General features: G+C 49.9%; 1 protein-coding gene across 4 annotated transcripts in view; it reads left to right on the forward strand.

The window, feature by feature from the left end:
- The window catches only part of LOC142592560 (muscle calcium channel subunit alpha-1-like), a 370,570-nt gene that overhangs the window by 323,934 nt on the left and 21,067 nt on the right, over nucleotides 1-25,569 (forward strand). For 3 of the 4 annotated variants that reach the window (XM_075704077.1, XM_075704074.1, XM_075704075.1), the window contains exons 43-46: nucleotides 1,851-2,180; nucleotides 5,751-6,142; nucleotides 23,836-23,951; nucleotides 24,650-24,842. In XM_075704077.1, coding sequence (XP_075560192.1) covers nucleotides 1,851-2,180; nucleotides 5,751-6,142; nucleotides 23,836-23,951; nucleotides 24,650-24,842 — 1,031 coding nt within the window. The remainder of the gene's footprint in view (nucleotides 1-1,850; nucleotides 2,181-5,750; nucleotides 6,143-23,835; nucleotides 23,952-24,649; nucleotides 24,843-25,569) is intronic. The other variant, XM_075704078.1, reaches the window with a different exon arrangement.

The following is a 25,569-nucleotide window of genomic DNA, read 5'->3' on the forward strand; positions in this document are numbered from 1 at the left end:
TCAGTGCCAGTGGTGACAACATCCAAGGGTTTCACTTCGTCCCTTACTTGTAGCCGCTCGCCATCGCCTTCTGCAGGAGCAGTTGTCACCGTTACATACCCTGGTACAGCGGACTGACCTCAGCGGCTGCCGCCGCGGACGAGCGTAATCCTCCCCACCCCACGCCACCCTGGCCCCCCTCAGAAGCGCAGATGAAATCGCCCACGCAGCTGTGGATGCCGTGGCCGCCGGCAACTCAGCGCATGCGCAGGCTGTTTCCCCTCCGCTCCTCATTTACTTTCCGCCTCATGCTTTCACCATAGCCTTTTCCTCCACTTTTCTCGTCATGCTTTCTTCTTTCATCTCCCGCTGCGCTCTGCGTTCGCTTTCATCTTTCGTTCTGCTCGTTTGCTCGGTTACGAGGTACGACGCCGATGCACGTCGAAGCTCAACACAGGAACGGGCACCTCAGCTGCGCACTGAAAACGATTGTGTGTGTGCCTCTGTTTTCTTATAATGTGTGAATCATTTCGCCTTCCGTCACCAGGTATCTTTTAGGAGAAATTAGAAAACTGACAGCTTGTATTGATGAAAAAAGAACAAGCATTCCTCTGCATTGGACAGTAAACTAAAATCTAGTTGACAAGCTTTATAGGCTTTTCGGGTGCGTAAAAAGGCTACACGTGCGAAAATAAATGGAAATTTTAGGCTTTATCAAGCGTGCAGATGTGGCTTCCGCTCAAAGTTGAAAGAAAAGTTTGGTTTCCATTTTCTACGACATGTGCTGACCTAATTTTCTATGATGACCTAATGCACACAATGCGCAGAAGCAATAACCTACAGGGCAAAATTGACTAATTCATTAACATTATAGTGTTAATTTGCACTGCTGCGCATTTTGTAGGTAATGTGACGCGCTCACGAAACAAACACTTCACAGTTAAAAAAAATACAACTTGGCTTCTTTAATGCATTTCCCGGCACCGCCGACGAGGAAGGCTGAATGGGTAACAGATCGGCGCATAATAAAGCAGGAAGACGCAAAGGCTGTTTTTCTAAAGCCAAGAATAGGGCGAAGTGTTTTTGTGGTCTAGAATGAATGAGATATAAAGATAAAAACGTTAAACCTTCCACTGGCAGCAATGACACCCGCTTTGGTCGGTTTATTGCTCTTGTGATCGTTCACGAACTTGTTCGCTGTTTCGCCGTCATCCGGAAACCTGTGACACAAGGGAACATCAATAAGTTATCTTAAAAGATGTGTCCAAGCTTTTGTCTAAGTAATGTCGTTGCTTTTTAGCTCAATAAAGAATATTATTTCCAGCTACTGAATAAAGAATGCCTTGAAATAACTCGGCATGCAGTTTTCACCTGTAGCCTGCGTGCACGAAAGCTAAATAAAGTAAGCTACAAAAGAAGGAGCAAAATAACGGGCTTAGGCAGTATACCAATTGCCTGTTTATTATCTGTGCTGGTAACATATCGATTTTTTGCCTTTTAACGCACAAGAAACGCAGGTACAGTACGACAGACGTATGCAAAGGTAGGCTTTCGCTACGTTTGTCGTACTTTCCCTGTGTCTTTCGTAAGCTTAAATGTTATTTACCAATGCCCAAACTTCTTCTTTAAACACGAATGCATGCCCTTTTGGTGCAGTATAAGCTGCATAGACGATCCTAGGAAACAGGTAACATAGCAAGGCTACTCTTATCGCCTATCGTAGTCGGTGCGAGGGATTGTCTGCGGAAGGTCGGCATTATTTTTAGGAACTTTCATGTGAGCTAGCTGAGCTGTGCCAGTTCCCTGCTCGGGCGTTCCGCGGCTCTCCTCGGTCCACACGAATGAAGTGCGCCACCACCACGCACGCGCAGCTCGTCGACGGAGGACCCCGACCAGTGCGGGGCGCCGTCGTCGTCGCCGTCGGCCACGACGCGACAGGCGCCGTCGGTGTCGCCCAGCAGCTCGCCGCTGCACGTGGCGCCGGGTGGTTCGTCGGCTGCGGGAAGCTCGTGCGCCGGCAGCAGCTCGCTGTACGGCGAAGACGAAGACGACGACGGCCGCAGGGCTGCCGAGACCATCCCGCTGCGCTCGCTGCGGCGATCGCGCTCGGCACGGCAGCCGTCCACGACCACGAGCAGCGGGTCGCCGGCGTTCGGCGCCAGGGCCTCGTTTCAGCCGGACTTCTACTTCTGTCAACCCCAGTACGTTGCTGCCTCTGGCCTCGCGAACGCGCCCTTTTCACGCGCCGCTGTGTGCGCCGGCGCGCAGTGTCCTTTAGGCGCTAGTCAGGTGGACTAAAGGAATGAAACTGGGGCACCGCGAGGCGCACCTGTTTCACAGGGATGTCCCGTTACCAATGTTTCCCGCTCAGAGCGGAGATACTCCAATTCAGCCGTAGCCACATCAGTTTATCTGTCTCAGTCACGAAAAGTAGCTTCATATCCGCGTTCAAAAAGGCCAAGACGTCTTTTTCGATAGAAATAAGAAATCCACGCCCCTTTTATGAAATGATGTGGGTAACGTAAAAATGTGACGCCATTTAAGAAACCTAGCACGTTAGGTGCTTCTAGATATGAACTTATGACACATGATAACCTTTGAATAGTGTACTGTGCCATGAGCGCCCACTCTATTGCTATAATTCTGGCCTCCCTTGACGGTGATGCATTGGGAACGTAAATCGAACAAATGCGCATCCATGTGACCGTTCTCAAAGAAGACACGTGGTGTCCACGCATCGCAGTACAGCTCTCAGCGAGGCGACAAAACGCGGAGTCTTTAGAAAAAACACTGGTGCCTGCGGCTAATATGCGTACAGCAAGCATTGGTTCCTTTTCAATCGCTGTGTAAGCGATTAATCTCACAGACGACTGCATTATACAATACTGCTAATGTCCGTGCGAAAACGCACTTACTTTTTGTTTGCCGAAACCGAGTCAGTAATGAAGACTGCAGTCGTGACATACAATAATTTGAAACCATCCCGTCACTTTTGCAAGCACCAAATCGCAGTGGTGCTGTGCTTTCGAGGAACGGCTGTAAACCTATAAACCACGAATGTTGGCCGTGTCTCAATTTAATGCCTCTCCTCTGTTCTACCGACCAGCGGGGAACGACGAACGTTCCGACGTTTAAGATAATATATGTACACCTGTTACTTAAGGCCGCTCGGCGATTCCTGATCAATAATATCATGATCCAACACCCTTATAATCTGCTCGTAGACTCGAAAGCGTTGGTGTATGTCCGGATGAATTCTTAAGTGTACGGATGTTGGGCAACTACAACGAATGTCGCGTAGATGAGGCAGGCCGTTACAACAAGTGCTTTTAGCTAAGTCACTTACTAGGTAATTCTCAGATTTTGCGCACCGATGCAACTTCGCCTTGCATTTTGTTGAACACATGCTTGGATATATTACTGAGTGCTCACCTGGTTCAGCATAATTAGATCAGACATGGACCTTTTCTACAACATTCCGTACTCGATCTTATATGAAGATTTTCTCAATGTATGCGAATAGTGCCGCCGTTTGTCATGCGGAGGACGATAACGCACCCCTTTCCACGGCCTTTCCGGCTAGTGTTTTCTTGTTGCTAGGGGAGCCAGCGTCTCTCATTGCGAAAAAGTAATGTTTCCTGTCCGGCGTCACAGCAGATAGCACCTGCAGGTCTCGGATTCATCCCGTATGAAACCAACATATACTATACTTGGGCCTGACATACTTAAGCAAAATACACCACGAATTGCCCTGTGTCCACAAAAATTTAGCGCTTACAAGTCAGCATTTTACCCCAAGGAGTACCTTGCAACGGAGCTCTCTTATCGATGGAAAACACTGCAGTTCAGGTGAGGGCCCGTGGTTCACTGCTCTCGGTGGCAGCGAGCAGAAGCCCAGACTCCAAGACACGTTTGCTATGGTGGAAGTAAGAGTTGCCAGCGAGCAATCATGGTCCACGCTGTCCCCTTTCTTTTTCTCGCTGCTTTAATTTCATAAGCCGACTCTTATGAACCATCATCTCTAAAGGTGCTGAAGGCGGTCTGTACCAGAGACATCGTACCGTTTACGAGCAAACGCCAGCTTGACTAAGTTGTGAAATCAATTAGATTAGACTTCTAGTCTAAGTTGTGAAGAATTACTAAAAATTGGCAAATGACACATGTCAAAGTGCGAGTTCTCGACTGAAAACAAAACAATTGGTGTGTGGTGTGATACCACAAGGATTATAGTGACACAAGGTCACCCTACGCTACCTTCCTTTACTAAGTTCTGAAATAAATGCGGTATATATTTTCCAGCTATGTATCCGTCCTGCACAAGTTTAAACATGACTACGATGCAGTTCATATAATTTATTCAAGACTGAGTGACTTCGGCTGTGTTGCACTTAGGCTTAATTCAGTGTTTTTTTTTTGTCCTTAGCACTGTGAGAGCTGGGGCTAACGCAGCACCTGTGACGTAACAACTGGCTGATATTACGCTGATACACCTTGTGCATTTCTAACGCATAAGTGAGCGCATCAACTCGGCATCATGGTTTGCATGACAGGAGCATGCATGAATGTAGTGCAAGTAATAATGTAAAACTGACTGCACTAACAAAGCCTGCCAAGCCACCTAGCTTGAGGAATATATGGGGAAGAAATATCAGCTGAAAAAGGGTATCACTAAATTCTGTACGCAAAGGGATGCGCGGAGCAAGGTTTCAGACGTTTATCACACGCCTTTAAATATATACAAAATTTACATTGTTGCGCGAGCACCCTGCATCCTCGCATTGAGCAGATACTCACTCGACCACATGTTCTTGAACGTAGTTAATTCGACGGCTCTTAAATAAATACTACTGAGTAAGTTCTATCATGTAATTCTCTCGTGTGAACGATCCTTTTTCGTGGTGTGCACTTTGTTCTGATTGCAGTGAATTGATGGACTGTTTGAAAATATCCTTAATCACCTAAGCTCACAGCTTGTGTTCTGTCACATACTCAGCGTGATGTCAGTCACTGCCCCACCCTAATTCTTACTGTGTGTCTTCTAACTTCGCTCCCTCATCCTTTCCTTTCCCTTTCTCCTCACCAAACTATCCACTTACGAAAACATGCACCAAAATAATTCACAAACACGCTTTACTTGACACTTCGAAACTGTCGTTTTACAACTTTCAAACTTCGTGCCCGTTTGGTACGTTTAATCTGCGATTGTCTTCAATTCATTTCTATACGCACAATTATTCGTTTTCGATTTGCACATTATCATTACTGACACTGTAAAATACCTGTCGCACCCATACCAACAAAATCGTCCGAATGCTAACCCCATCATTCTCTTTCCTTCAACCTGCGGCCGTATAAATAATCAAAATTGTTGAAAAACGCCACCCGGATATTACACTGCGGTCTGCTTCCAATTTGACTTGCCCTGCATTCCCGTATCCATGCCATTTAATTACATATACGTGTTGCTTCAACACAAACCCTTCCGAAACATTTCCTTTCGTTCACACACAACCTTGCTCTTCATGCCGTATACTACGTGCTACCCCTAACACTTTAAACATTCAATGACGACAAACCCTGCTCACTTCGCTTTCCATTTCTCTCGTTACGTCGTTTAATTACGTCTGGAACGGGTGGATGTGTTGACACATTAAACTCAACTACTACCTAATCCGCGTCTACGAACCGTCCCTAACCCGCCATTTCCCTCCTTCCCCTCCTCTCCGCTCGGATGGACAAAAACAAACAAAACACACATTGCGGAACAAAAGCACAAGCGGCGAAGAGGAAGACGGCGCTGTCGGCCGCGCGCCCACTCCGCCCCCCCGCCGAGGCCTGGTGGGCGCGGTGCGCGCGGGCAGCTTCCGGCTGCCGTGCCTCAGCAAGCAGGACAGCCACGAGCGACCCATCCTGAGCTGCAGCTCGAGCTCGCACGACACGCCGCCGCTGTTCCGGCCGGGCTCGTCGGGCCTGCTGCGAGCGGGCACCGAGCCCTCGTCATCGTCTTCGCTGCATCCAACCATGCACAGGATCGCCGCCTCGCTGCGCCAGGCGCCCCTGCCGGCCATGGCCGTCGCGGGATTGGCGCCCGGAAGCCCGCCCGCTTTGCTGAGGGGGTCGAGCCCGCCTCCGGGACGCTTCCTGCACAGGGCGTCCTACCACGGTGAGAGTCGTACCGCGTGACAGTACGCTTTTCGCGCCATCTTTCAATTTACGCGACACGTTGACGAGCCAACATGCCGATGGCTGCTACTCTTCAAAGTGTGATTTTGGCCACGAGTACGAAGGGGCGTACGATTTCATTCTCGGGTGGATTCCCTACCACAATACGTCTGGACATGACTGTTATCGTAACAAGCATTGTAATCGGCCTTGATGGTCCATACCTTCGAATAGCGCAAGGTGGACGAAACAAAGAACTACACAGGACAAGCACTTGTTCTATTCGTCGCCCGTCGTGGTTGCTCAGTGGCTATGGTGTTGGGCTGCTGAACACGAGGTCGCAGGATCGAATCCCGGCCACGGCGGCCGCATTTCGATGGGGGTGAAATGCGGAAACACCCGTGTACTTAGATTTAGGTGCACGTTAAAGAATCTCAGGTGGTCGAAATTTCCGGAGTCCTCCACTATGGCGTGCCTCATAATCAGAAAGTGGTTTTGGCACGTTGAACACCATAATTTTTTTCTATTCGTCTTTCATCCCTCGCTTGCTGCCCGTAGTTATCGATTGTTATCAGAAGTAGTATTGTTAGAAGGGAGGTCTGTGTTTGAAGGATTTATTTGATCGATGGCCAATAAGCGCACGTCAAAGTGCTAACTGATTGCTCTCAGAAAGTTTCGCTAGGAAGCACTGTTGTTGCTGTGCGGACGAAGTCTATGCGCTCATCGTTTACAAATGTTTGGACACATCTGTTGCTACTGAAGCTAGCAGCCCGCGAATCACAGATGATTTGATCGCGTCGTGACGAGTCTATAGTTGTAGTGAAGTTCACGCATTCATTTTCTTTTTGTTTATACCGGTTTCTTCCTTCCTTTATTTATTAATTTCTTTGATCGATGGTCAAAAAAATGCCCCTCTTTTTAGTTGTCATCCACGTTATGAAACTTATGGGATGATCCTCTGTTCAGTTTCATGGGACAACGCCTTGTTACGCTGCAGTTTCGGTGAGGAAGGGAAAATGCCGGCACAGTTCGCATGTCGTTGCACGCGAACGTGACATCTAGGCAACGCTGTTTTAGTAGGATTCCGAAGTTTGGAATTAATGCGGTAAATTTTGAACAACACTCTGCAGTAAAAGAAAGTATTGCCGATTCCCATTCATTAAAAAAAGAAAGAACTGAATTTCAGGTACATCACTGGTGATCATTTGACCGTGCTGTGATTGCATGTGTAGATTCGCGGGAAAAAGCGGCGAACTCGTTCTCTATGACAAACTCCTCGCACAGCCTGATCGTTTGGCTGCTGTTCTTGAAAAAAAAAATCAGACCAACTGCCCGCAATAATTTAGCAAACTGATACGTATTCCACCCTTTTGCATTACGCGTACCGTCAACTTGCCGTGCGTCCGCAGGCTCTGCTAATTCAGGGGAATTAGGCATTTGCAACGACTGCGTGCTTGACATTTTAGACGGCTTGAAATGCTGTGAATTTATTAGCGGCGTCCGAGAGTGCTGTGTTGCCATCGCAAATAAGCATCACCATGCTGTACAGGCAAACATTTTTCGAGAGTTCCTGTATACCAGGGAGTCATTGCTGTACCACTCTCAGAACGTGAATGCGGAACTGTCAGCAGCGCTCAGCACGTACGGGTATCGAAAAAGTGCAGTTTTCTGGAAGTTTTAGCGCTGCGGCAGGACATTATCTTGCTGGCAAGAGAGTTCTCCGAATATCATGCTGCTGACAAAAACAGCTGTGGCACCTAGTATTCAAATACGAATACGCCGATTGGGATCTTTTCCATAAAATTCGAGTCGAAACGGCCCCCTCAAGCGAATCCCTTAAAGATCTAATTGCCAATCTTAAACAGGCCGTCAAAAACGCGACCAAAGAAATCAGCACAGAACTTGAAGTCCCCAAAATGGACTCGCGGTTAGCACATCTCCTGGAGGGCTAAACACTCTCTTGGTGGAAAATGCTGAAATTAAATCGCCGACTACGAGCAAAACAAACGTCACTAGACAAGGAAATGAGTGGTATTCCAGACAACTGGCCCTGCAACAGTGGGAGGAGACGTGCCACGAAACGGACGGTCGCATGACAAGAGGTAGTAAGTGGAATCTGCTTAAAAGCCTCCTCAACGACAAACAGTCCAGGAATGCTTTAAATGTCGCCGTCGATAGGCTCATACATAAGCAGGTCGCCTCGGGCCTCACAAACGAAGTAATTGTCAACGACCTGGCGCGAACTTACCTACCCGTCAAGGAAGGAGATTCGCAAAGTATCAACGCGAGAGTGGGTTACGCGGGGCTAGAGAGGCCAGAATTAGACGAACCTTTTACAATTTCAGAAATAAGGCACGTAGTTTTCAACTTAAATAGAAGATCCGCCCCGGTGCCAGACGGAATCACCAACAAGCTCCTCCAGAACCTGGACGACAAGGCCATCGAAATCCTAACGGCAAAGATAAACGAGGCGTGGAGCTCGGGGCAGGTCCTGTCTGAATGGCGCACCGCAAAGCTGGTGCTCATCCCCAAACCGGCGAAACCTCCGCATATAAATAACTTGCGTCCCATATCTCTAACATCGTGCATTTGCAAAGTGGCCGAACATGCATTACACAATAGAATCGTCGAACACGTAGAAAACCACGTACTCTTTAGGCGTAATTTAAAGGGGTTTATAAGGGGACTCTCCACACAGGATGCAATGCTCCTCCTGAAAATGTCCATATTCGACAACGAGACGCGGGACGTACGAGGTATCATTGCACTCGACCTCGCTAAGGCCTTTGATAAGGTGGCTCACGAACACATCTTGAACGAAATTTCCTATCTCAACCTGGGGCGGAAATTATTTAATTTCACTCTCTCATTCCTATAGGAAAGGAAAGTTTTCCTTCGACTGGGCACAATTTCGGGCGGTCCTTACGAACTGGGCAACTGCGGAACCCCTCAGGGCTCAGTCCTATCCCCGCTACCATTTAATATCGCCATGCATAAACTCTCCGAAAGGCTGGCCGCACTCCCAAAAATAGGCCACGCAATCTATGCAGACGATATCACAACCTGGTCTCCGGGGGGACCTCTGGCCGATCTAGAGCAATCTCTCTAGGCGGCCATAGGTGTAACGTAAAAATTTCTTACAACCACGGGTCTCAAGCTGTCACCGACCAAATCCGACTTCCTCCTCTACAGACAGTCGAGGCAGGGCGTTAGCAACCTCGAGCCTCTGGAAACGCTGCCAGTCGAAATTATAATACGAGAAGGGCACCCCATTCCGAGGGTGAACTCTATCAAAAGTTTAGGACTTTTAATGAACGCCAAAGAGTGTAATGCAGAAGCTTTAAACAAGCTAGGCACGCAGGCGAAAAATATACTAAGACTCATCACTAGAATCGCAAGCAAAAGGGGGGCGGGACTCAAGGAGGACAACTTACTCAAGGTCTTCCAAGATTTCTTCATCAGTCATATTACTTACACGGCAAATGGAGCAAAATCGAAAAGAACAAACTAGACACGCTCATCAGGTCCGGCGTCAAAAGAATACCCGATGTTCCCCAATCCGCTAGCGCGGTAAAACTACTTGACTTCGGAATTCACAATACCAGAGACGAATTAATTGAAGCATACTTTATTGCACAGATCTTCAGGCTTTCGTGAACTAAGCCAGGAATTAAGATTCTTGATGAAGCTGGTGTACTCCCTATACAGGCACCGCTCCACACCCTCTGTCTAAATTAGGCCGGGAAGGTGTAAAGGTTGAGCCCGTACCGAGGAACATGTTGAGCCTGTACCGAGGAACAACGAAGGTTGCAGAAGAGCGCGGCCTAGAACCATCCTTCAGATAATCGATTCTTACGCGGCAGATGCATTCTTTGTTGACGCCGCCAATTTGGCAGCGAAGACAGGTTTGCAATCACGGTCGTTGACGCGCGCGGAACAGTTATCAGCGCCGCGTCATTCTACGCTAAGCACGCGAACGAGGCGGAGAAAACCGCGATAGCCTTAGCTCTTCAAGCCGCAAAAGGCGGGGCGACCATTTTCTCCGGCTCGCGCATGGCGGTCACGGCTTTCTCGTCCGCTCTAGTTTCTAAACACGCGGCCGACATCGTCAACAGATCCTTTCGTATTACTACGGTAAAAGAAACTGGAGGTCATACCATAGCGTGGTTCCCGGCCCACGTGAACGACGAAATCAACAAAGCGGGTTGCAACCCTAACGAGCGGGCCAACTGCCTGGCACGTAAATTCACGAACCGCGCCCGAGCTAACGGTCCGAGCTAAGCTCTCCCACAGGATTGCCCCTTCAAAGATCATCTTACCACCTTCATGAAATTACGGCGCATTGCAGGCACAGCAGGAGGAAATTCCCTCCCCCCAGCCCGAAACTGAACAGGGCTCAGCATGTTACTTTCAGGCTCTTACAGACGAGATCCTACCTCACTCCCACAGGGCTTAGTTGGATAGACTCCAACTTCCCGCAGTCGTGCTCCAAATGCGGTCACGCGTGCTGCTCCTTCGACCACATGCTCTGGCTGTGCCCGTACAATGCGGGCTCCGATTTTCGATACAAGTCCAAGTGGGACGCCTTGCTGAAGAGCTCGGATTTCAGAAACCAACTACAGGCCGTCCAGAGGGCCCGCGACGCCGCGGAGAGTCACCACCTCCCTGTCCCGTCGTGGGTGGAGCAACCCACTTGATTGCGTAGCCTTCTGTTCCACCCGATCAAGTTCCTCAGGGCATTCTAATAAAGTTCTTGTCACTGTCACTATCACCTAGTTTTCTGGCGAGTGTATGGCCGAGACAGGATCTGTGCTGGATCCCACGGCTTTTCCTACACCCAGTACGAGTGGTGAGAGGGCGTCCTGAATGTTTCCTTCCACAATTTCGAGAGAGCGCCACGCGATGACCAATGCGAACATTTGTGAATATGAATGTACATAATACAGTAAATTGCAACGGTGTTCAACACATTTGCTATGCTAAATGTTGCGTAAATAAACAAGGTTCCTGTGCATATGCAGCAATTTGTTTCATGTCAAAGCTGTTTTTGCGGCATGGGAGAAACCAAACGTAAATTACCATAGAAAGGCTGAAAAAACTGCGACTTTAAGGGCGCCGTAGAAGAAACGTCTAATAAACTCGAAATGTTGCAGAAGCAATAAACTCCAAAAACAACCTTCGATGAGGCTCTAGCCTTAATTTCGAAAAAGCGGAATCCAAATTATTACCATGAAACGGGCACATAAACAAAAATTTTTCAATCATGTGCATCAATGCGTGATACAGCAGGTGCCACTTCGTGTTCAAACTTTAGCTGCTTAGTGCGATTAGGCGCTTGTATCAGGGTATATATTTTTATTGTCACTTCTTGCTTGAAATATCCGAATAAATCAGTTATTATTATCTTTGCTAAGTGCCTTAGATAAGCTACAGACTGTTGTCTCTGAGAATATGTGTGAAATCTGCCTCAATAGCAAATGACAGTGTTGCTCGTGGTAACAGCTGAACAAGATAGAAAGCTGAGTGACTTCGGGGTATGCTGAAATAGGAAAGAATGCAAAAAAGTCGGTTTCGTCCGAAAGGTGAAGCATGGATTCCGATAGGAAATTAGTGGAGAGCTAGCTATACGAAGTAAGGATACTAGTTTTATCGGTCTTATACATTTGAGAACATAGGCATACTAACCAAGTTAACAAGCATGGTGTCACGCGCACAAGCGAACATCAACACATCTCACTCGATGACCGCGGAAACTCGCTGTCAAAACGTTTGAGTGATGAAGTACAGCAGGAGCAGCGAGCGAATTGAACTTCGGGCTCATTGACCTTCGATCAACGCGAACTAACACACGAAAACAGAGAGCGCGGCGGACTCTGTCCCCGTCGCAGATGGCTTTTAAGCTACTTTTAAGATACAGCGGCCTGGGCGGGCACGCGCCGTCTCCCGGGCCGCCCGGAGTAGCACGCCCCCTCTCCCCCCGTAGCTTCGCATGGGACGGAAGACAATGCGGTTCGTCCCCGCTTTCCTCGCTTGCGTGCGCAAGATTCAGCCGCCATCGATGGCTCAACCTCGCATGCTTTCAGTCGCACATATGCATACAGCATACGGTGCGCAGCGATGAATTTCATCGCCCTTGGACTTTATACGGGACCTCACGGCTACGGCGACGCTGACGGTGGCAGCGGCAGAAATTCGCATGCAGTGTCCATCTAATTGCAATCGCAATAAGACACAGTATATTGTTTCCTAGCCATCGTGTATGAGCATGTCGTTAAAGGAGCGCTTCGCTCCGCGAAGAGGAAGAAGACGGGACATGCCGCGTCAGATGCTGTCAACCATTCTGCGGTAGCAGCAGCCTGTAAATATTGTCACGTGGTCGTAACGTCAAAGAACACAGTAGCAATACTGTGAAAGGCGAAACTAGCTTTTATTGGGCGAACCTGTGCCCACAAAACAGGCTACACTTATAGCACAACGAGAGCGGCGAACACAGGCGGCGATCGTCGAAAATATGATCAACGGGTCATGCGCGTCGGCTTTTATACATCAATCGTCGAATGTTCCAGACTAATCGCTGGGACCCGCGTGTCTTCCACAAAGTTCTACATTATTCGCGTCGCGCACGCATGCAATCAGTTTTCACAAGGTTCGGTCACAGACAGCGGATGGAACCATCGACAAGATTCCAGAAACTTCCGATACATGCAGGCGCGTCCTGCGCCGTGCGATAATATTTGTTAGGCAGTGAAACATGTCGCGCAATAAAGACAAGTACATGTGTCAATACCCTTCTCTTAAAAAGCATCGACCCGATGCTGCAAACAAAGGAAAATAATAAAGAAAAGCACTCGTAGCAAAGAAAACAACAAAATGAGGAAGTTCGTCAGCGTGCGTAAAAGGGCTTCAGACGCACTACTTGGACCACTTCAGATCGTGCCCGGCGCCGCTGTGACTGCGAAATGCCGTCTGGCACGACCTCATAGCCCAGTTCGTCAACACGTCGGATGATCTTCTTCATCATCATCATCAGCCTGGTTACGGCCACCGCAGGGCAAAGGCCTCTCCCATACTGTGGGTGGTAGGCAGTTGTCCTCCTGTGCCTTGTCTGACTGTACTGAAGAATGGCTTGGGTGAGCTCCGCTGTAACGGCCGTTCCTCTGTCGGTGATGAGGACTTCTGGGGCGCGATGTCGCAGCAGAATGCTTTCGACGAAAAATTTGCCACTTCGGCTGTGCTGCCTTTCGGCAGAGCTTTCGTTTCAGCGAAGCGGGCGAGGTAGTCCGTCACCACGATGATTCACTTATTTCCGGACGTTGACGTTGGAAACGGTCCCAACAAGTTCATCCCGATCTGCTGAAAAGGTCGGCAAGGAGTCTTGATCGGCTGTAGTAATCCGGCTGGCCTTGTGGGTGGTGTCTTGCGTCGCTGACAGTCGCGGCATGTCTTGACGTAACGGGCAACGTCGGCGGTTAGGCGCGGCCAGTAATACCTTTCTTCTATCCTCGATAGCGTCTGGGAGAAGCCGAGGTGTCCGGCGGTCGGATGGTCATGTAGGGCGCGCAGTATTTCTGGACGTGCGCCGACGCAACAACAAGAAGGTAGTTGGCGCGGACTGGTGAGACGTTCTTCTTGACGAGTAGATTGTTTTGAAGCGTGAAGGAAGAAAATCTGCGCTTAAATGCCCTGGGGACAACGTCGGTGTGCCCATCCAAATATTCGACGAGGCCGTTTAGCTCCGGGTCTGCGCGTTCATGTTCAGCGAAGTCTTCCGCACTTACCATTCCAAGGAAGGCGTCGTCATTCTCGTCATCTTGCGGCGGCGGGTCAATGGGGGCAAGTGATAGGCAATCGGCATCGGAGTGTTTTCGTCCGGACTTGTAGGTTACAGTGATGTCGTATTCTTGTAGTCTGAGGCTCCACCGCGCCTGTCGTCCTGAAGGATCCGTTATATTCGCTAGCCAACACAACGCGTGATGGTCGCTGACGACTTTGAATGGCCTGCCATAAAGATAAGGGCGAGATTTAGCTGTAGCCCAAACGATGGCGAGGCATTCCTTTTCGGTCGTTGAATAGTTGCCTTCTGCTTTTGACAGCGACCGGCTAGCGTAAGCTATCACCTGTTCGACTCCGTTTCTCCTCTCGACTAGAACGGCACCGACGCCTAGACTACTGGCTTCAGTGTGGGTTTCTATATCGGCGTACTCGTCGAAGTGCGCAAGCACCGGCGGCGACTGCATGCGTCTTTTGAGTTCTTCAAATGCGTCGGCCTGCGGCGTTTCCCACTTGAACTCAACATCACATTTAGTTAGACGTGTCAACGGCTCAGCGATGCGTGAAAAGTCCTTGACAAAGCGCCTGTAGTTGGCACACATGCCAAGGAATCTACGCACTGCCTTCTTGTCGATGGGTTGCGGGATCTGTGCGATGGCAGCTGTCTTTTGCGGGTCTGGACGGACACCAGATGTGCTGATTACGTGGCCTAGGAACAGAAGCTCATCCTAAGCGAAGCGGAATTTTTCCGGCTTCAGAGTAAGCCCTGATGACTTGATGGCTTCTAGTACTGTCGCTAGCCGCCTGAGGTGATCGTCGAAATTTCCGGCGAAGACGACGACGTCATCCAAGTAAACGAGACAGGTCTGCCACTTCAATCCTGCTAAAACAGTGTCCATCACGCGCTGGAACGTTGCAGGCGCCGAGCACAGTCCGAATGGCATAACCTTGAACTCATAGAGGCCGTCTGGGGTGATGAAGGCCGTCTTTTCGCGATCTCTTTCGTCGACTTCTATTTGCAAATAGCCAGACTTGAGGTCCATCGACGAGAAGTATTTACCGTTGCAGAGCCGATCCAATGCGTCGTCTTTTCGTGGGAGGGGGTATACGTCCTTCTTTGGTGATCTTGTTCAGACGACGATAATGGACGCAGAAACGTAGCGTTGCGTCCTTTTTGTTCACTAAGGCTACAGAAGATGCCCACGGGCTTTTTTTCGACTTGGTGCCTTATAGCCTCAAGTTCTCTCGTAGAAACTCCATGATAAGGGCTGTGGCGGAGTGGTCGAGCACACTCTTCGGTTATTATGCGATGCTTTGCGACTGGCGTTTGTCAAATCCTTGATGACGTCGAAAAGCACTCTGTATCGTCGAAGTAAGCTTCTCTGCTGTTGTTGCTTAATCATGGGGAGGCTTGGATTTATGTCGAAGTCTGGTTCGGGAACTACGGTCGTCGGGGTACACGCGGCAGAAACCGAGAGGACAAACGCATTGCTGGTTTCCAGAATTTCCTCGATCTATGCGGTTGTCGTGCCCTTGTTGATGTGCTTGAACTCCTGGCTGAAGTTTGTCAGCAACACTTTCGTGTTTCCTCCGTGCAGTCGAGGAATTCCTCTAGCGAGGCAAATTTCACGGTCGAGCAGTAGACGTTGGTCGCGTTCGATGATGCCTTCTACGTCAGCGGGTATTTCAGTGCCGACCCAAATAAATACTCGAGCAAGGCGGGATGCTCACTTGATCTTCGAGAACACTCAAGGTGTGGTGACGACGAGAGCTCTCCGGCGGTATCGCTTGATCTTCTGACAGCGCTATCGATTTTGACTTCAGGTGTTTGATTGCGCCGTGTTGGTTCATGAAGTCCATGCCGAGAATGACGTCTCGTGAACACTGTTGGAGGATAACGAAGGTGGCAGAGCAAGTCCTGTCATGAACGGTTATTATTGCTCTGCAGATTCCAGTCGCCGTAATGAGGTGACCTCCAGCGGTTCGAATTCGAGGGCTTTCCCATGCAGTTTTAACTTTCTTCAACTGGGCGGCGATGTGTCCACTCATTACGGAGTAATCGGCCCCTGCGTCCACTAAGGCGGTAACTGCGTGGCCGTCGAGAAGCACGTCGAGGTCGGTGGTCCTTTGTCCGGCGTTGCAGTTAGGTCTTTGCGCCGGATGACGGCTGCGTCGTGTTGAACTGAAGCTGGAACGTCGCGTCGTCAGGTCGTCTTTCGTCGTCGTATTCCTTTGTTTCCAGACTTCGTCGGGACGGCGGCGTGTCGTTATGTCGTCGAGGTAGTTTCTTCGGCGTCTTTGTCGGTGCCGGAGGATCTTCGTCAGTTCGACGAACAGCAACCGCACTTCCATCGGTTGCTGCTTTTAGTTTTCCGGATATGGGCTCGCTGACCGGCCCCGCGCTGGGCCAGTGTATGATCGGCGTTGCGGCGACAGGTACCTGGTGATGGCGAACGCGACGGTTGTCGAGAGCTCCACTGAGTACCGGCGAGGCAGTCGGCGATATCGCGAGGGCATTCACCTTGCTGCGGGCGCGGAGCGTTGACGGCGAAACCTCGCAGTGCCATCTCCCGCTATGGGCATCGTCGGTAGACGTGACCCGCTTCTCAGCAGTGGTAGCAGAGCGGGCGGTGGTCAGGAGCGCGCCAAACGTCTGTCTTCCTCGGGTAGCTGCGCTGGGCGACTTGTGGGCGTGCTGGCGGCGGCGGTGGTGTTCGACGGAATTGCGGCGTTACGGGGCCCTGGCGTGGTCGTGGAGGGGGACCTTGACGGCGGGCGACGGCGGCGTAGGTCATCGCTTGGGCTGAGGCTGCGCCGATTCAGGGGCTACTCGGAGTTTTTGTTGGAGCTGCTCACGTACGGCGTGGGCAATCGAAGCCACTTGAGGCTGTGATGATGGGAACAGCTTCTGTAGCTCCTCCCGCACGACCGCTCGGATAGTCTCGCATAGGTCGTCGGTGGCCAGTGAATGAACTCCGGCGTAGTTTGTCGAGTTCGTGCGGCGGTGGAATTGCCGGTTTTGTATGTCGAGTGTCTTCTCGATGCTAGTGGCCTCGCGAAGAAACTCGTCGACGGTCTTCGGTGGGCTTCGTACCATACCGGCAAAAAGTTCCTCCTTCACACCACGCATGAGTAGGCGGACTTTCTTCTCCTCGTGCATTTCAGGGTCAGTGTGGCGGAAGAGACGGCTCATTTCCTCCGTGAAGATCGCGGTTGTCTCATTAGGTAGCTGCACCCGGGTTTCTAATAGCGCTTGGGCTCATTCTCGGCGTACGACGATTGCGAATGTCTGCAGGAAGCCGCTTCGGAACAGCTCCCAGGTCGTTAAAGTGGCTTCTCGGTTCTCAAACCACGTCCTGGCCGCGTCTCCGAATGCGAAGAAGACATGTCACAGTTTGTCGTCGCTGTTCCAGTTGTTAAATGTAGCTACTCTCTCATACGTCTCAAGCCAGCTTTCCGGGTCCTCGAACGTTGAACAGCGGAACGTCGGAGGCTCCCTGGGCTGCTGCAGCACGACGGGGGACGCTGTGGCTGTCATTGGGGTGGACTTGGTGGCGATCTTCCTGGTCGTCTCAAGCAAAAGTCCGTGCTCCGGGGCAGTCCTTGCAGCCTGCGGCTACCTCGCTGGTTCTTGGCGACGTTGGTGTTGTCTTCCGCGTGCAGGCTTGGGTCAGGGCTTTGTGGGGGCGTCTGGTACATGAACGCAAAGCACCTCCACCCGATTTCACGTGGTCGCGACATCAAAGAACACAGTAGCAATACTGTGAAAGGCGAAATTAGGTTTTATTGGGCGAACCTGTGCCCACAAAACGGGCTACGCTTAAAGCCCAACGAGAGCGGCGAACACAGTCGGCGATCGTCGAAAATCTGATCAACGGGTCATGCGCGTCGGCTTTTATACATGAATCATCGAATGTTCCAGACTAATCGCTGGTACCCGCGTGTCTTCCACAAATTTCTACATTATTCGCGTCGCTCACGCATGCAATCACTTTTCACAAGGTTCGGTCACAGCGGATGGAACCATCGATAACATTCCAAAAACTTCCGATACATGCAGGCGCGTCCTGCGCCGTGCGATAACATTTGTTAGGCGGTGAAACGTGTCGCCCGATTAAGACAAGTACACGTGTCAATATTTTAGTATGCGAATTCGTCTTTTCCCCGTGTACTCGTGAAACCCTGTGACAATTTGGTGGAGGTACGGGGCCAGTACTTTCTTGAGGCGGCGACGAAGTTGATTACTCCTCACGCACATTTGTGCCCCAGTATCGACGTCAACGTCGATCTAGTTTCACTGTGTCGGCAATACGAGGAGACGATTTGAGGTGGAAGTCGAAGAGGCGACGTCACCTCTAAAACCTGCATCCCTTAGTTTTCCTGTCGGAAGCTGAGCAGCGCGATGTCGGGCGTCGTCGTAGAGGTGAAGGAGACGAAGGACGACGCGCTGACGACGAATGGGTCTGGTGACCTCGGGGTGACGGGGAGCGGCTGTGCGGCATAGGGGTGGCGTCGACGTTGTGCGGCTAAAAACTCCAGAAGCGGCAGTAGCTATCACCGCTGTATTGCTGAGTCAGCTGAAAACGGCGATAGCTGTCGGTGCAGCTAGCAGCGTCACACCGGGTGAACGCTGACACACATCAGTTGGGGCAATAGCGCGCGCGACGTGAGCGATACGGCGGCATTTAAAACAAATTCGCCGATTATCTGCCGTACGCTATTCAGCCGGTTAACGAGAGCGTGGATAGAACCATTGTTCCTGGGGCGGCGTTCTGGGCGAGACGGTGACCTAGGGCGAAAATCAGGTGTCCGAGAATGAGCAACGGTGCAGACGGGGACAACCAAGTTGCCTAGTTCCTCCCGAACAATGGACTGGACCAGGGAAACTGTAGGCACGTGAAAATCGCCGTAGACGGTGTTGAGAAGAGCAGGAGCAATTGCTTTGATTCCCCGAGGGACGATCAAGTTCCGACGGCGGCGACGACTGCAGACGAGAGACCTGTCCGTCTTTACATAATGACGTCGGAGCGGTGTTCGGTAGCCAAGCGAATGTCCTCACAATACGCCGGCTTATGGCCCGCTCAAAACGCCAGCACGCTTAAATAATTTCGTCGACGGTCGCACAATTTCGGCACAGTAATAAGTTGCGATTCCCTTCAACACCTGGCCAACCTTGTCCCACTCTGTCATGTCACCATCGACTTTCCGGCAAAGAGCCAAGACGTCCTAAATGTAGGATATATATATGATCCAGTGGACGTCTGAGCGCGGATGGAGAGCTCTTTCGTTGCTGCTGCCTTTCGTCCCATGGGCTTCCCAAATAACGCTCTAAGTTTTTTTTTTTTGAAATTCTCCTAACTTCCGATCTCCGCTTCGTGGTTCTCGAACCATACCTTTGCCACACCTTTGAGATAAAACAGCCCATTCGCAAGTACAAGCGTTGTGTGCCAACGATTGATGTCTCTGATGTGTTCATAACCGGCAATCCAATCTTCGACGTCAACCTCATTCGTACCACAGAACGTCCCTAGTTCTTTAGGATGCGTAAGGACGATCATTGACGTTGTTGTCGTAGCTGGTGTAGGCGTCGTGCTGGCCGGTACAGGCATGGTCGTGGTCACGTCTGTCATCATCATCATCATCATCATCATCATCATCATCATCAGCCTGGTTGCGCCCACTGCAGGGCAAAGGCCTCTCCCATGCTTCTCCAACAACCCCGGTCATGTACTAATTGTGGCCATGCCGTCCCTGCAAACTTCTTAATCTCATCCGCCCACCTAACTTTCTGCCGCCCCCTGCTACGCTTCCCTTCCCTTGGGATCCAGTCCGTAACCCTTCGTGACCATCGGTTATCTTCCCTCCTCATTACATGTCCTGCCCATGCCCATTTCTTTTTCTTGATTTCAACTAAGATGTCATTAACTCGCGTTTGTTCCCTCACCCAATCTGCTCTTTTCTTATCCCTTAACGTTACACCTATCATTCTTCTTTCCATAGCTCGTTATGTCGTCCTCAATTTGAGTAGAACCCTTTTCGTAAGCCTCCAGGTTTCTGCCCCGTAGGTGAGTACTGGTAAGACACAGCTATTATATACTTTTCTCTTGAGGGATAATGGCAACCTGCTGTTCATGATTTGGGAATGCCTGCCAAATGCACCCCAGCCCATTCTTATTCTTCTGATTATTTCCGTCTCATGATCCGGATCCTCCGTCACTACCTGCCCTAAGTAGATGTATTCCCTTACGACTTCCAGTGCCTCGCTGCCTATTGTAAATTGCTGTTCTCTCCCGAGACTGTTAAGCATTACTTTAGTTTTCTGCAGATTAATTTTTAGACCCACTCTTCTGCTTTGCCTCTCCAGGTCAGTGAGCATGCATTGCAATTGGTCCCCCGAGTTACTAAGCAAGGCAATATCATCAGCGAATCGCAAGTTACTAAGGTATCTCCATTAACTTTTATCCCCAATTCTTCCCAATCCAGGTCTCTGAATACCTCCTGTAAACACGCTGTGAGTAGCATTGGAGATATCGTATCTCCCTGCCTGACGCCTTTCTTTATTGGGATTTTGTTGCTTGCTTTATGGAGGACTACGGTGGCTGTGAAGCCGCTATAGATATCTTCCAGTATTTTTAAATATGGCTCATCTACTCCCTGATTCCGTAATGCCTCCATGACTGCTGAGGTTTCGACTGAATCAAACGCTTTCTCGTAATCAATGAAAGCTATATATAAGGGTTGGTTATATTCTGCGCATTTCTCTATCACTTGATTGATAGTGTGAATATGGTCTATTGTTGAGTAGCCTTTACGGAATCCTGCCTGGTCCTTTGGTTGACAGAAGTCTAAGGTGTTCCTGATTATATTTGCAATTACCTTAGTAAATACTTTGTAGGCAACGGACAGTAAGCTGATCGGTCTATAATTTTTCAAGTCTTTGGCGTCCCCTTTCTTATGGATTAGGATTATGTTAGCGTTCTTCCATGATTCCGGTACGCTCGAGGTCATGAGGCATTGCGTATACAGGGTGGCCAGTTTCTCTAGAACAATCTGTCCACCATATTTCAACAAATCTGCTGTTACCTGATCCTCCCCAGCTGCCTTCCCCCTTTGCATATCTCCTAAGGCTTTCTTTACTTCTTCCGGCGTTACCTTCGGGATTTCGAATTCCTCTAGACTACTTTCTCTTCCATTATCGCCGTGGGTGCCACTGCTACTGAATAAATCTCTATAGAACTCCTCAGCCACTTGAACTATCTCTTCCATATTAGTAATGATATTGCCGGCTTTGTCTCTTAACGCATACATCTGATTCTTGCCAATTCCTAGTTTCTTCTTCACTGTTTTTAGGCTTCCTCCGTTCCTGAGAGCATGTTCAATTCTATCCATATTATACTTCCTTATGTCAGCTGTCTTACGCTTGTTGATGAACTTCGAAAGTTCTGCCAGTTCTACTCTAGCTGTAGGGTTAGAGGCTTTCATACATTGGCGTTTCTTGATCAGATCTTTCGTCTCCTGCGATAATTTACTGGTATCTTGCCTAACGGAGTTACCACCGACTTCCATTGCACACTCCTTAATGATGCCCATAAGATTGTCGTTCATTGCTTCAACACTAAGGTCCTCTTCCTGAGTTAAAGCGGAATACCTGTTCTGTAGCTTGATCTGGAATTCCTCTATTTTCCCTCTTCATTCCCAATTCATTGATCGGCTTTTTATGTACCAGTTTCTTCCGTTCCCTCCTCAGGTCTAGGCTAATTCGAGTTCTTACCATCCTGTGGTCACTGCAGCGCACCTTGCCGAGCACGTCCACATCTTGTATGATGCCAGGGTTAGCGCAGAGTATGAAGTCATCATGTCTGTCATCATGATAACCCAAACTCGATGACCACTACGCTCCGTTGTACAGCGCATACCATCATTCTTCAACACCTGCGTAGCATCATTCTTCAGCGTCTACACCATGCTTCAACTGCGGCACACCTCAGCGCCTCACGCACCTACGACCTCGTGCTACAGCGGTTCTTTCGGTCTGGCTTGTATCGTTCTGCGCGCCGATATGCTGCTGCCTGCGAGCGCTATCGACGGCGCAAACGTCCTGCTCTTCCGTAAGCTGGCCTGCTTCAACCTGTCGACATTCCATCAGAGCCCTTCTTACGCGTCGGCCTTGCCTTTCTCGAACCTTTCTCTATGTCCGTATCCGGAAACAAATTGATTGCCGTCGCAACTGACTCTACGACCAGATATGCTATCACGCGCGCCATGCCCAGTAGCTGCGCTACAGACGTTGCAGACTTTCTGCTCAATGACGTCAGTCTTCGACACAAGGCTCCGCGCCAGCTTCTTACGGATGGGGACCGCTGTTTCCTAGCAAAGGCTATTGACGAAATTCTTCGTGGCTCCTCTACTCGACATCGTCTTACAACAGCCCACTATCCAGAGACCAACGGTCATACTGAGCGCCTCATCTGAACTCTCACGGATATACTGTATATGTATATCTCTACTGATCACCGCGATTGCGACACTACCCTACCCTACGTTAACTTTGCCTACAACTCCTCCTAACATGACACCGCCGATTATTCGCCGTTCTGTCTCCTGTACGGTCATAACATTGCGTTGCCCTTCGAGATGCTCCTTCGTGCTTATCCACCCGTACCCACCGCATATGCTCAGGTCATTACTCTCGAGCTAGAACAGCTCGCTCATACTAGGCTATGCGTTTCGCAGGGCTCCCAAAAAGAGCGCTATGATAACCGACACCGCGAAGTCGAGTACTCTCCTGGGCCTCTGGTCCTACTCTGGACGCTGTCTCGACCCCAAGGCCTGTGCGAGAACCTCCTCCCTCACTACACCGGACCATACATAGTCCTCTGCAAGCTCAACGACCTTGACTACCTCATCACTCGGCTCCCATATCGCCCGTCTTCTTCTTTTAGGTCTGCTACTGATGGTGTCCATGTGTCGCGACTAAAACCATACTTCACCAGCAGTGCTGACAGATATTAGCAGGCGCCGTAACGGCGCTCAGCCCGCCGGGAGTGATGTTACGAGGCATCGGGTTTGAGCATGCCGTTAAAAGACGGCTTCGCTCCGGGAAAGGAAAGAAGACGGGACATGGCTGCGTGAGATGCTATCAGCCATTCTGCGGTACCAGCAGCTTGTAAATATTGTAATATACGATTTCGTTTCTTCTCCGTCTGCTCGGTAATCCCCGTGACAATACGAGGGAGTAAAAGACGACGCAACCGACCTGCAATTTTTATTGAAATATTGATTGCGAGAAAACATCGCGCCTTTGTCCCACCATCTTCTGTTTCTGTGCGGGCTTCGCTTTCGCCTGGATTTCTATTGATTTAGTCAAAGGTTCATCTGCCATTTGGAGCGTTCCACAGTTTACAAGCTGCCGGTTCTCAATTGTAGCAAGTTTTCCAGTACATTTGGCTGAGTTAGTGACAGGATACAGGATCGGCTGACATATTGCCGATGCACTCAGCCACGCCGCTTTCAAATATCTCTCACAGATTGTACCTGTATGTCCTTCTTTTGCATGAGAATCTCCCGCTGTTAAAGGGATAAGATGGGATAATGTTCTTTCATTGTGTAATATTGTTTTGGTGTCGTGATTATTCAAGTGCTTTCCTTGTGATTCTGGAAACAAGGGAGCCCAATTTTTCGAAGATATATAGCGAACGTTTGCCTGAAAATACTTCTGCTCACTCAAAAGTGCCTCAGTGGTTGCCTCTAGTTTCAAGAGGCTTCGCTTCTGCGCTGAAGGCCTGCCATATGCACTGAATATTTGAACCCGCCAGAATTAGCGCTACGGAAGTCTTGTTTTATCCCCTGGTCATTGTACTCTGTATGCCGTGTTTGGTTGCGCGTGCAAAAAGTGCACAGATATAAATTTTTGTGGCGGCATAGGCTCGTCGCGGGGCAGCCCTGGCCTGGACCAGAACCACCTGACGAGCGGTGCGCCGAGGAGACCCGAGGACTCGCCCAGCGCCTTCGTGGGAAGCGCCGAGAACCTCGTTGGACGGGTGAGCCTGCGCGTGACGCTGCGCCAAATCCTTGCGCTAGCAGTTGCGGGAGAAGTAATGGAACAATGTTTCGCACGTTACCTCGTGGTTTCTTTGCTCCTTGCAGAAACTAAACTTACAAATAGTTATCGCTACTCCATTCGCATCGGTGGTTTAGAGGGCTAAGGCGTTGTGCTCCTGAGCACAACACAATGGTGAGCTGGGCGAATGGGAGGCAAGTTCATTGTTGCGAAAGCCCCAAGGGACCCAGACGAATGAAAAGTACAGAGGGTGCTTGTCCTATGCTTTTTAGTCGGCGGAGTACTAGGCCATCGTGGGCGCCGTAGCGATGGCCGCGGCGAACACGGGCCGATTGGAAGAGAAGTGCATAGGCTCCCGGTCCGTATGCTTTTGGCTGAAGTTGACGCTACCGTGATGGCCCCTATTTATCAAGAACTTTCATCATCGGTTTCCCCAACAATCGTATGTTTGCCTTCGGTACACGTTAAGGCCACTCAATTGTTTAGTTATGTTGTGCGCAGCACTCACTATCTCTCCAGCTTACCTAGACCTCACTGACAGGCCTCTGCAGTGTCTCTTATGGACCTGAAGAAGTTTGCAGCTTGTCATGTGTAACCTGCAGCCGGCAATGTGCTTACTTTAGTGACCTGTCGCAGAGCTCTCCAACGCCTTCTGCACACGACCTGCGGCGTACGCAGGTTCTCCACGAGCAAGGCCTGGGCAAGTACTGCGACGCCGACTTCGTGCGGGCCGCTCAGCGCGAGCTGGCGGAAGCCTTCAACCTGACCCAGGAGGAGATGGACCGGGCGGCGCACGAGATCCTTCAGGCTGAACGCCGCCGAAGCATGCCGCAGCTTCACCGCCCGGGCCACGGCGGTGGCGACGACTATGGTACGCGTAATATAGCAACGGCTTCACTATACAGAGTCACATTCAGTCCACCACAACCGCTGGTTTAGGTGAAATTCATCTACATGCTCTTCCTTTCATAGTTCATATACGTATATATACATGCCCTTTTGCACACAGCTCTTGCACAAACTGGAACCGCCTAGTATGCTCTTCTTGCGGAGCCGGACATAGTTCGTTTAAGTCTCAATTACGCTCGAGCCGCTCGCCTCACCACCCGTCTTTCGCACGCACGCTGTCGTGCGAAAAACTAGACATGTTGCATACTTGAGCAGAAATTTAGTTTTACACTAAATCGGCCTTTACGAGCCTTTTCTTGTTGAAATAATTTGCAGTATTAATCGGGTGTTTTACCGATTCTCTACAGGTATGGGGAGATGCTCTCGAGTTCCTGTAGCATACTTTTAGCTTTAAAACTAGGAATAATGCAGTGTCCTGACCACCTAAGTTTGTGGCTACTTTTCAGCTGGCCCAGTACACGATCTGATACAATTGTAGTTACGCGTGCGAGGCAGTTGGAACTTTAGATAAATACAGTGCGTACTTGAGGCCATCAATAGCAGCTCTGCGGATGTGTGTGGGGTCCCTACACATGGTTCTGGTTTCGTGAGAATTCAGCTTTTTCGCAAATATGGTGTCTCATCAGTTTTTCTGGGCGCCTGTATATATGCAGGTTATCAGTATTTATTTATTTATTTATGCATACTGC

This window comes from Dermacentor variabilis, chromosome 9, assembly GCF_050947875.1.
Source record: "Dermacentor variabilis isolate Ectoservices chromosome 9, ASM5094787v1, whole genome shotgun sequence".
Taxonomy (NCBI): domain Eukaryota; kingdom Metazoa; phylum Arthropoda; class Arachnida; order Ixodida; family Ixodidae; genus Dermacentor; species Dermacentor variabilis.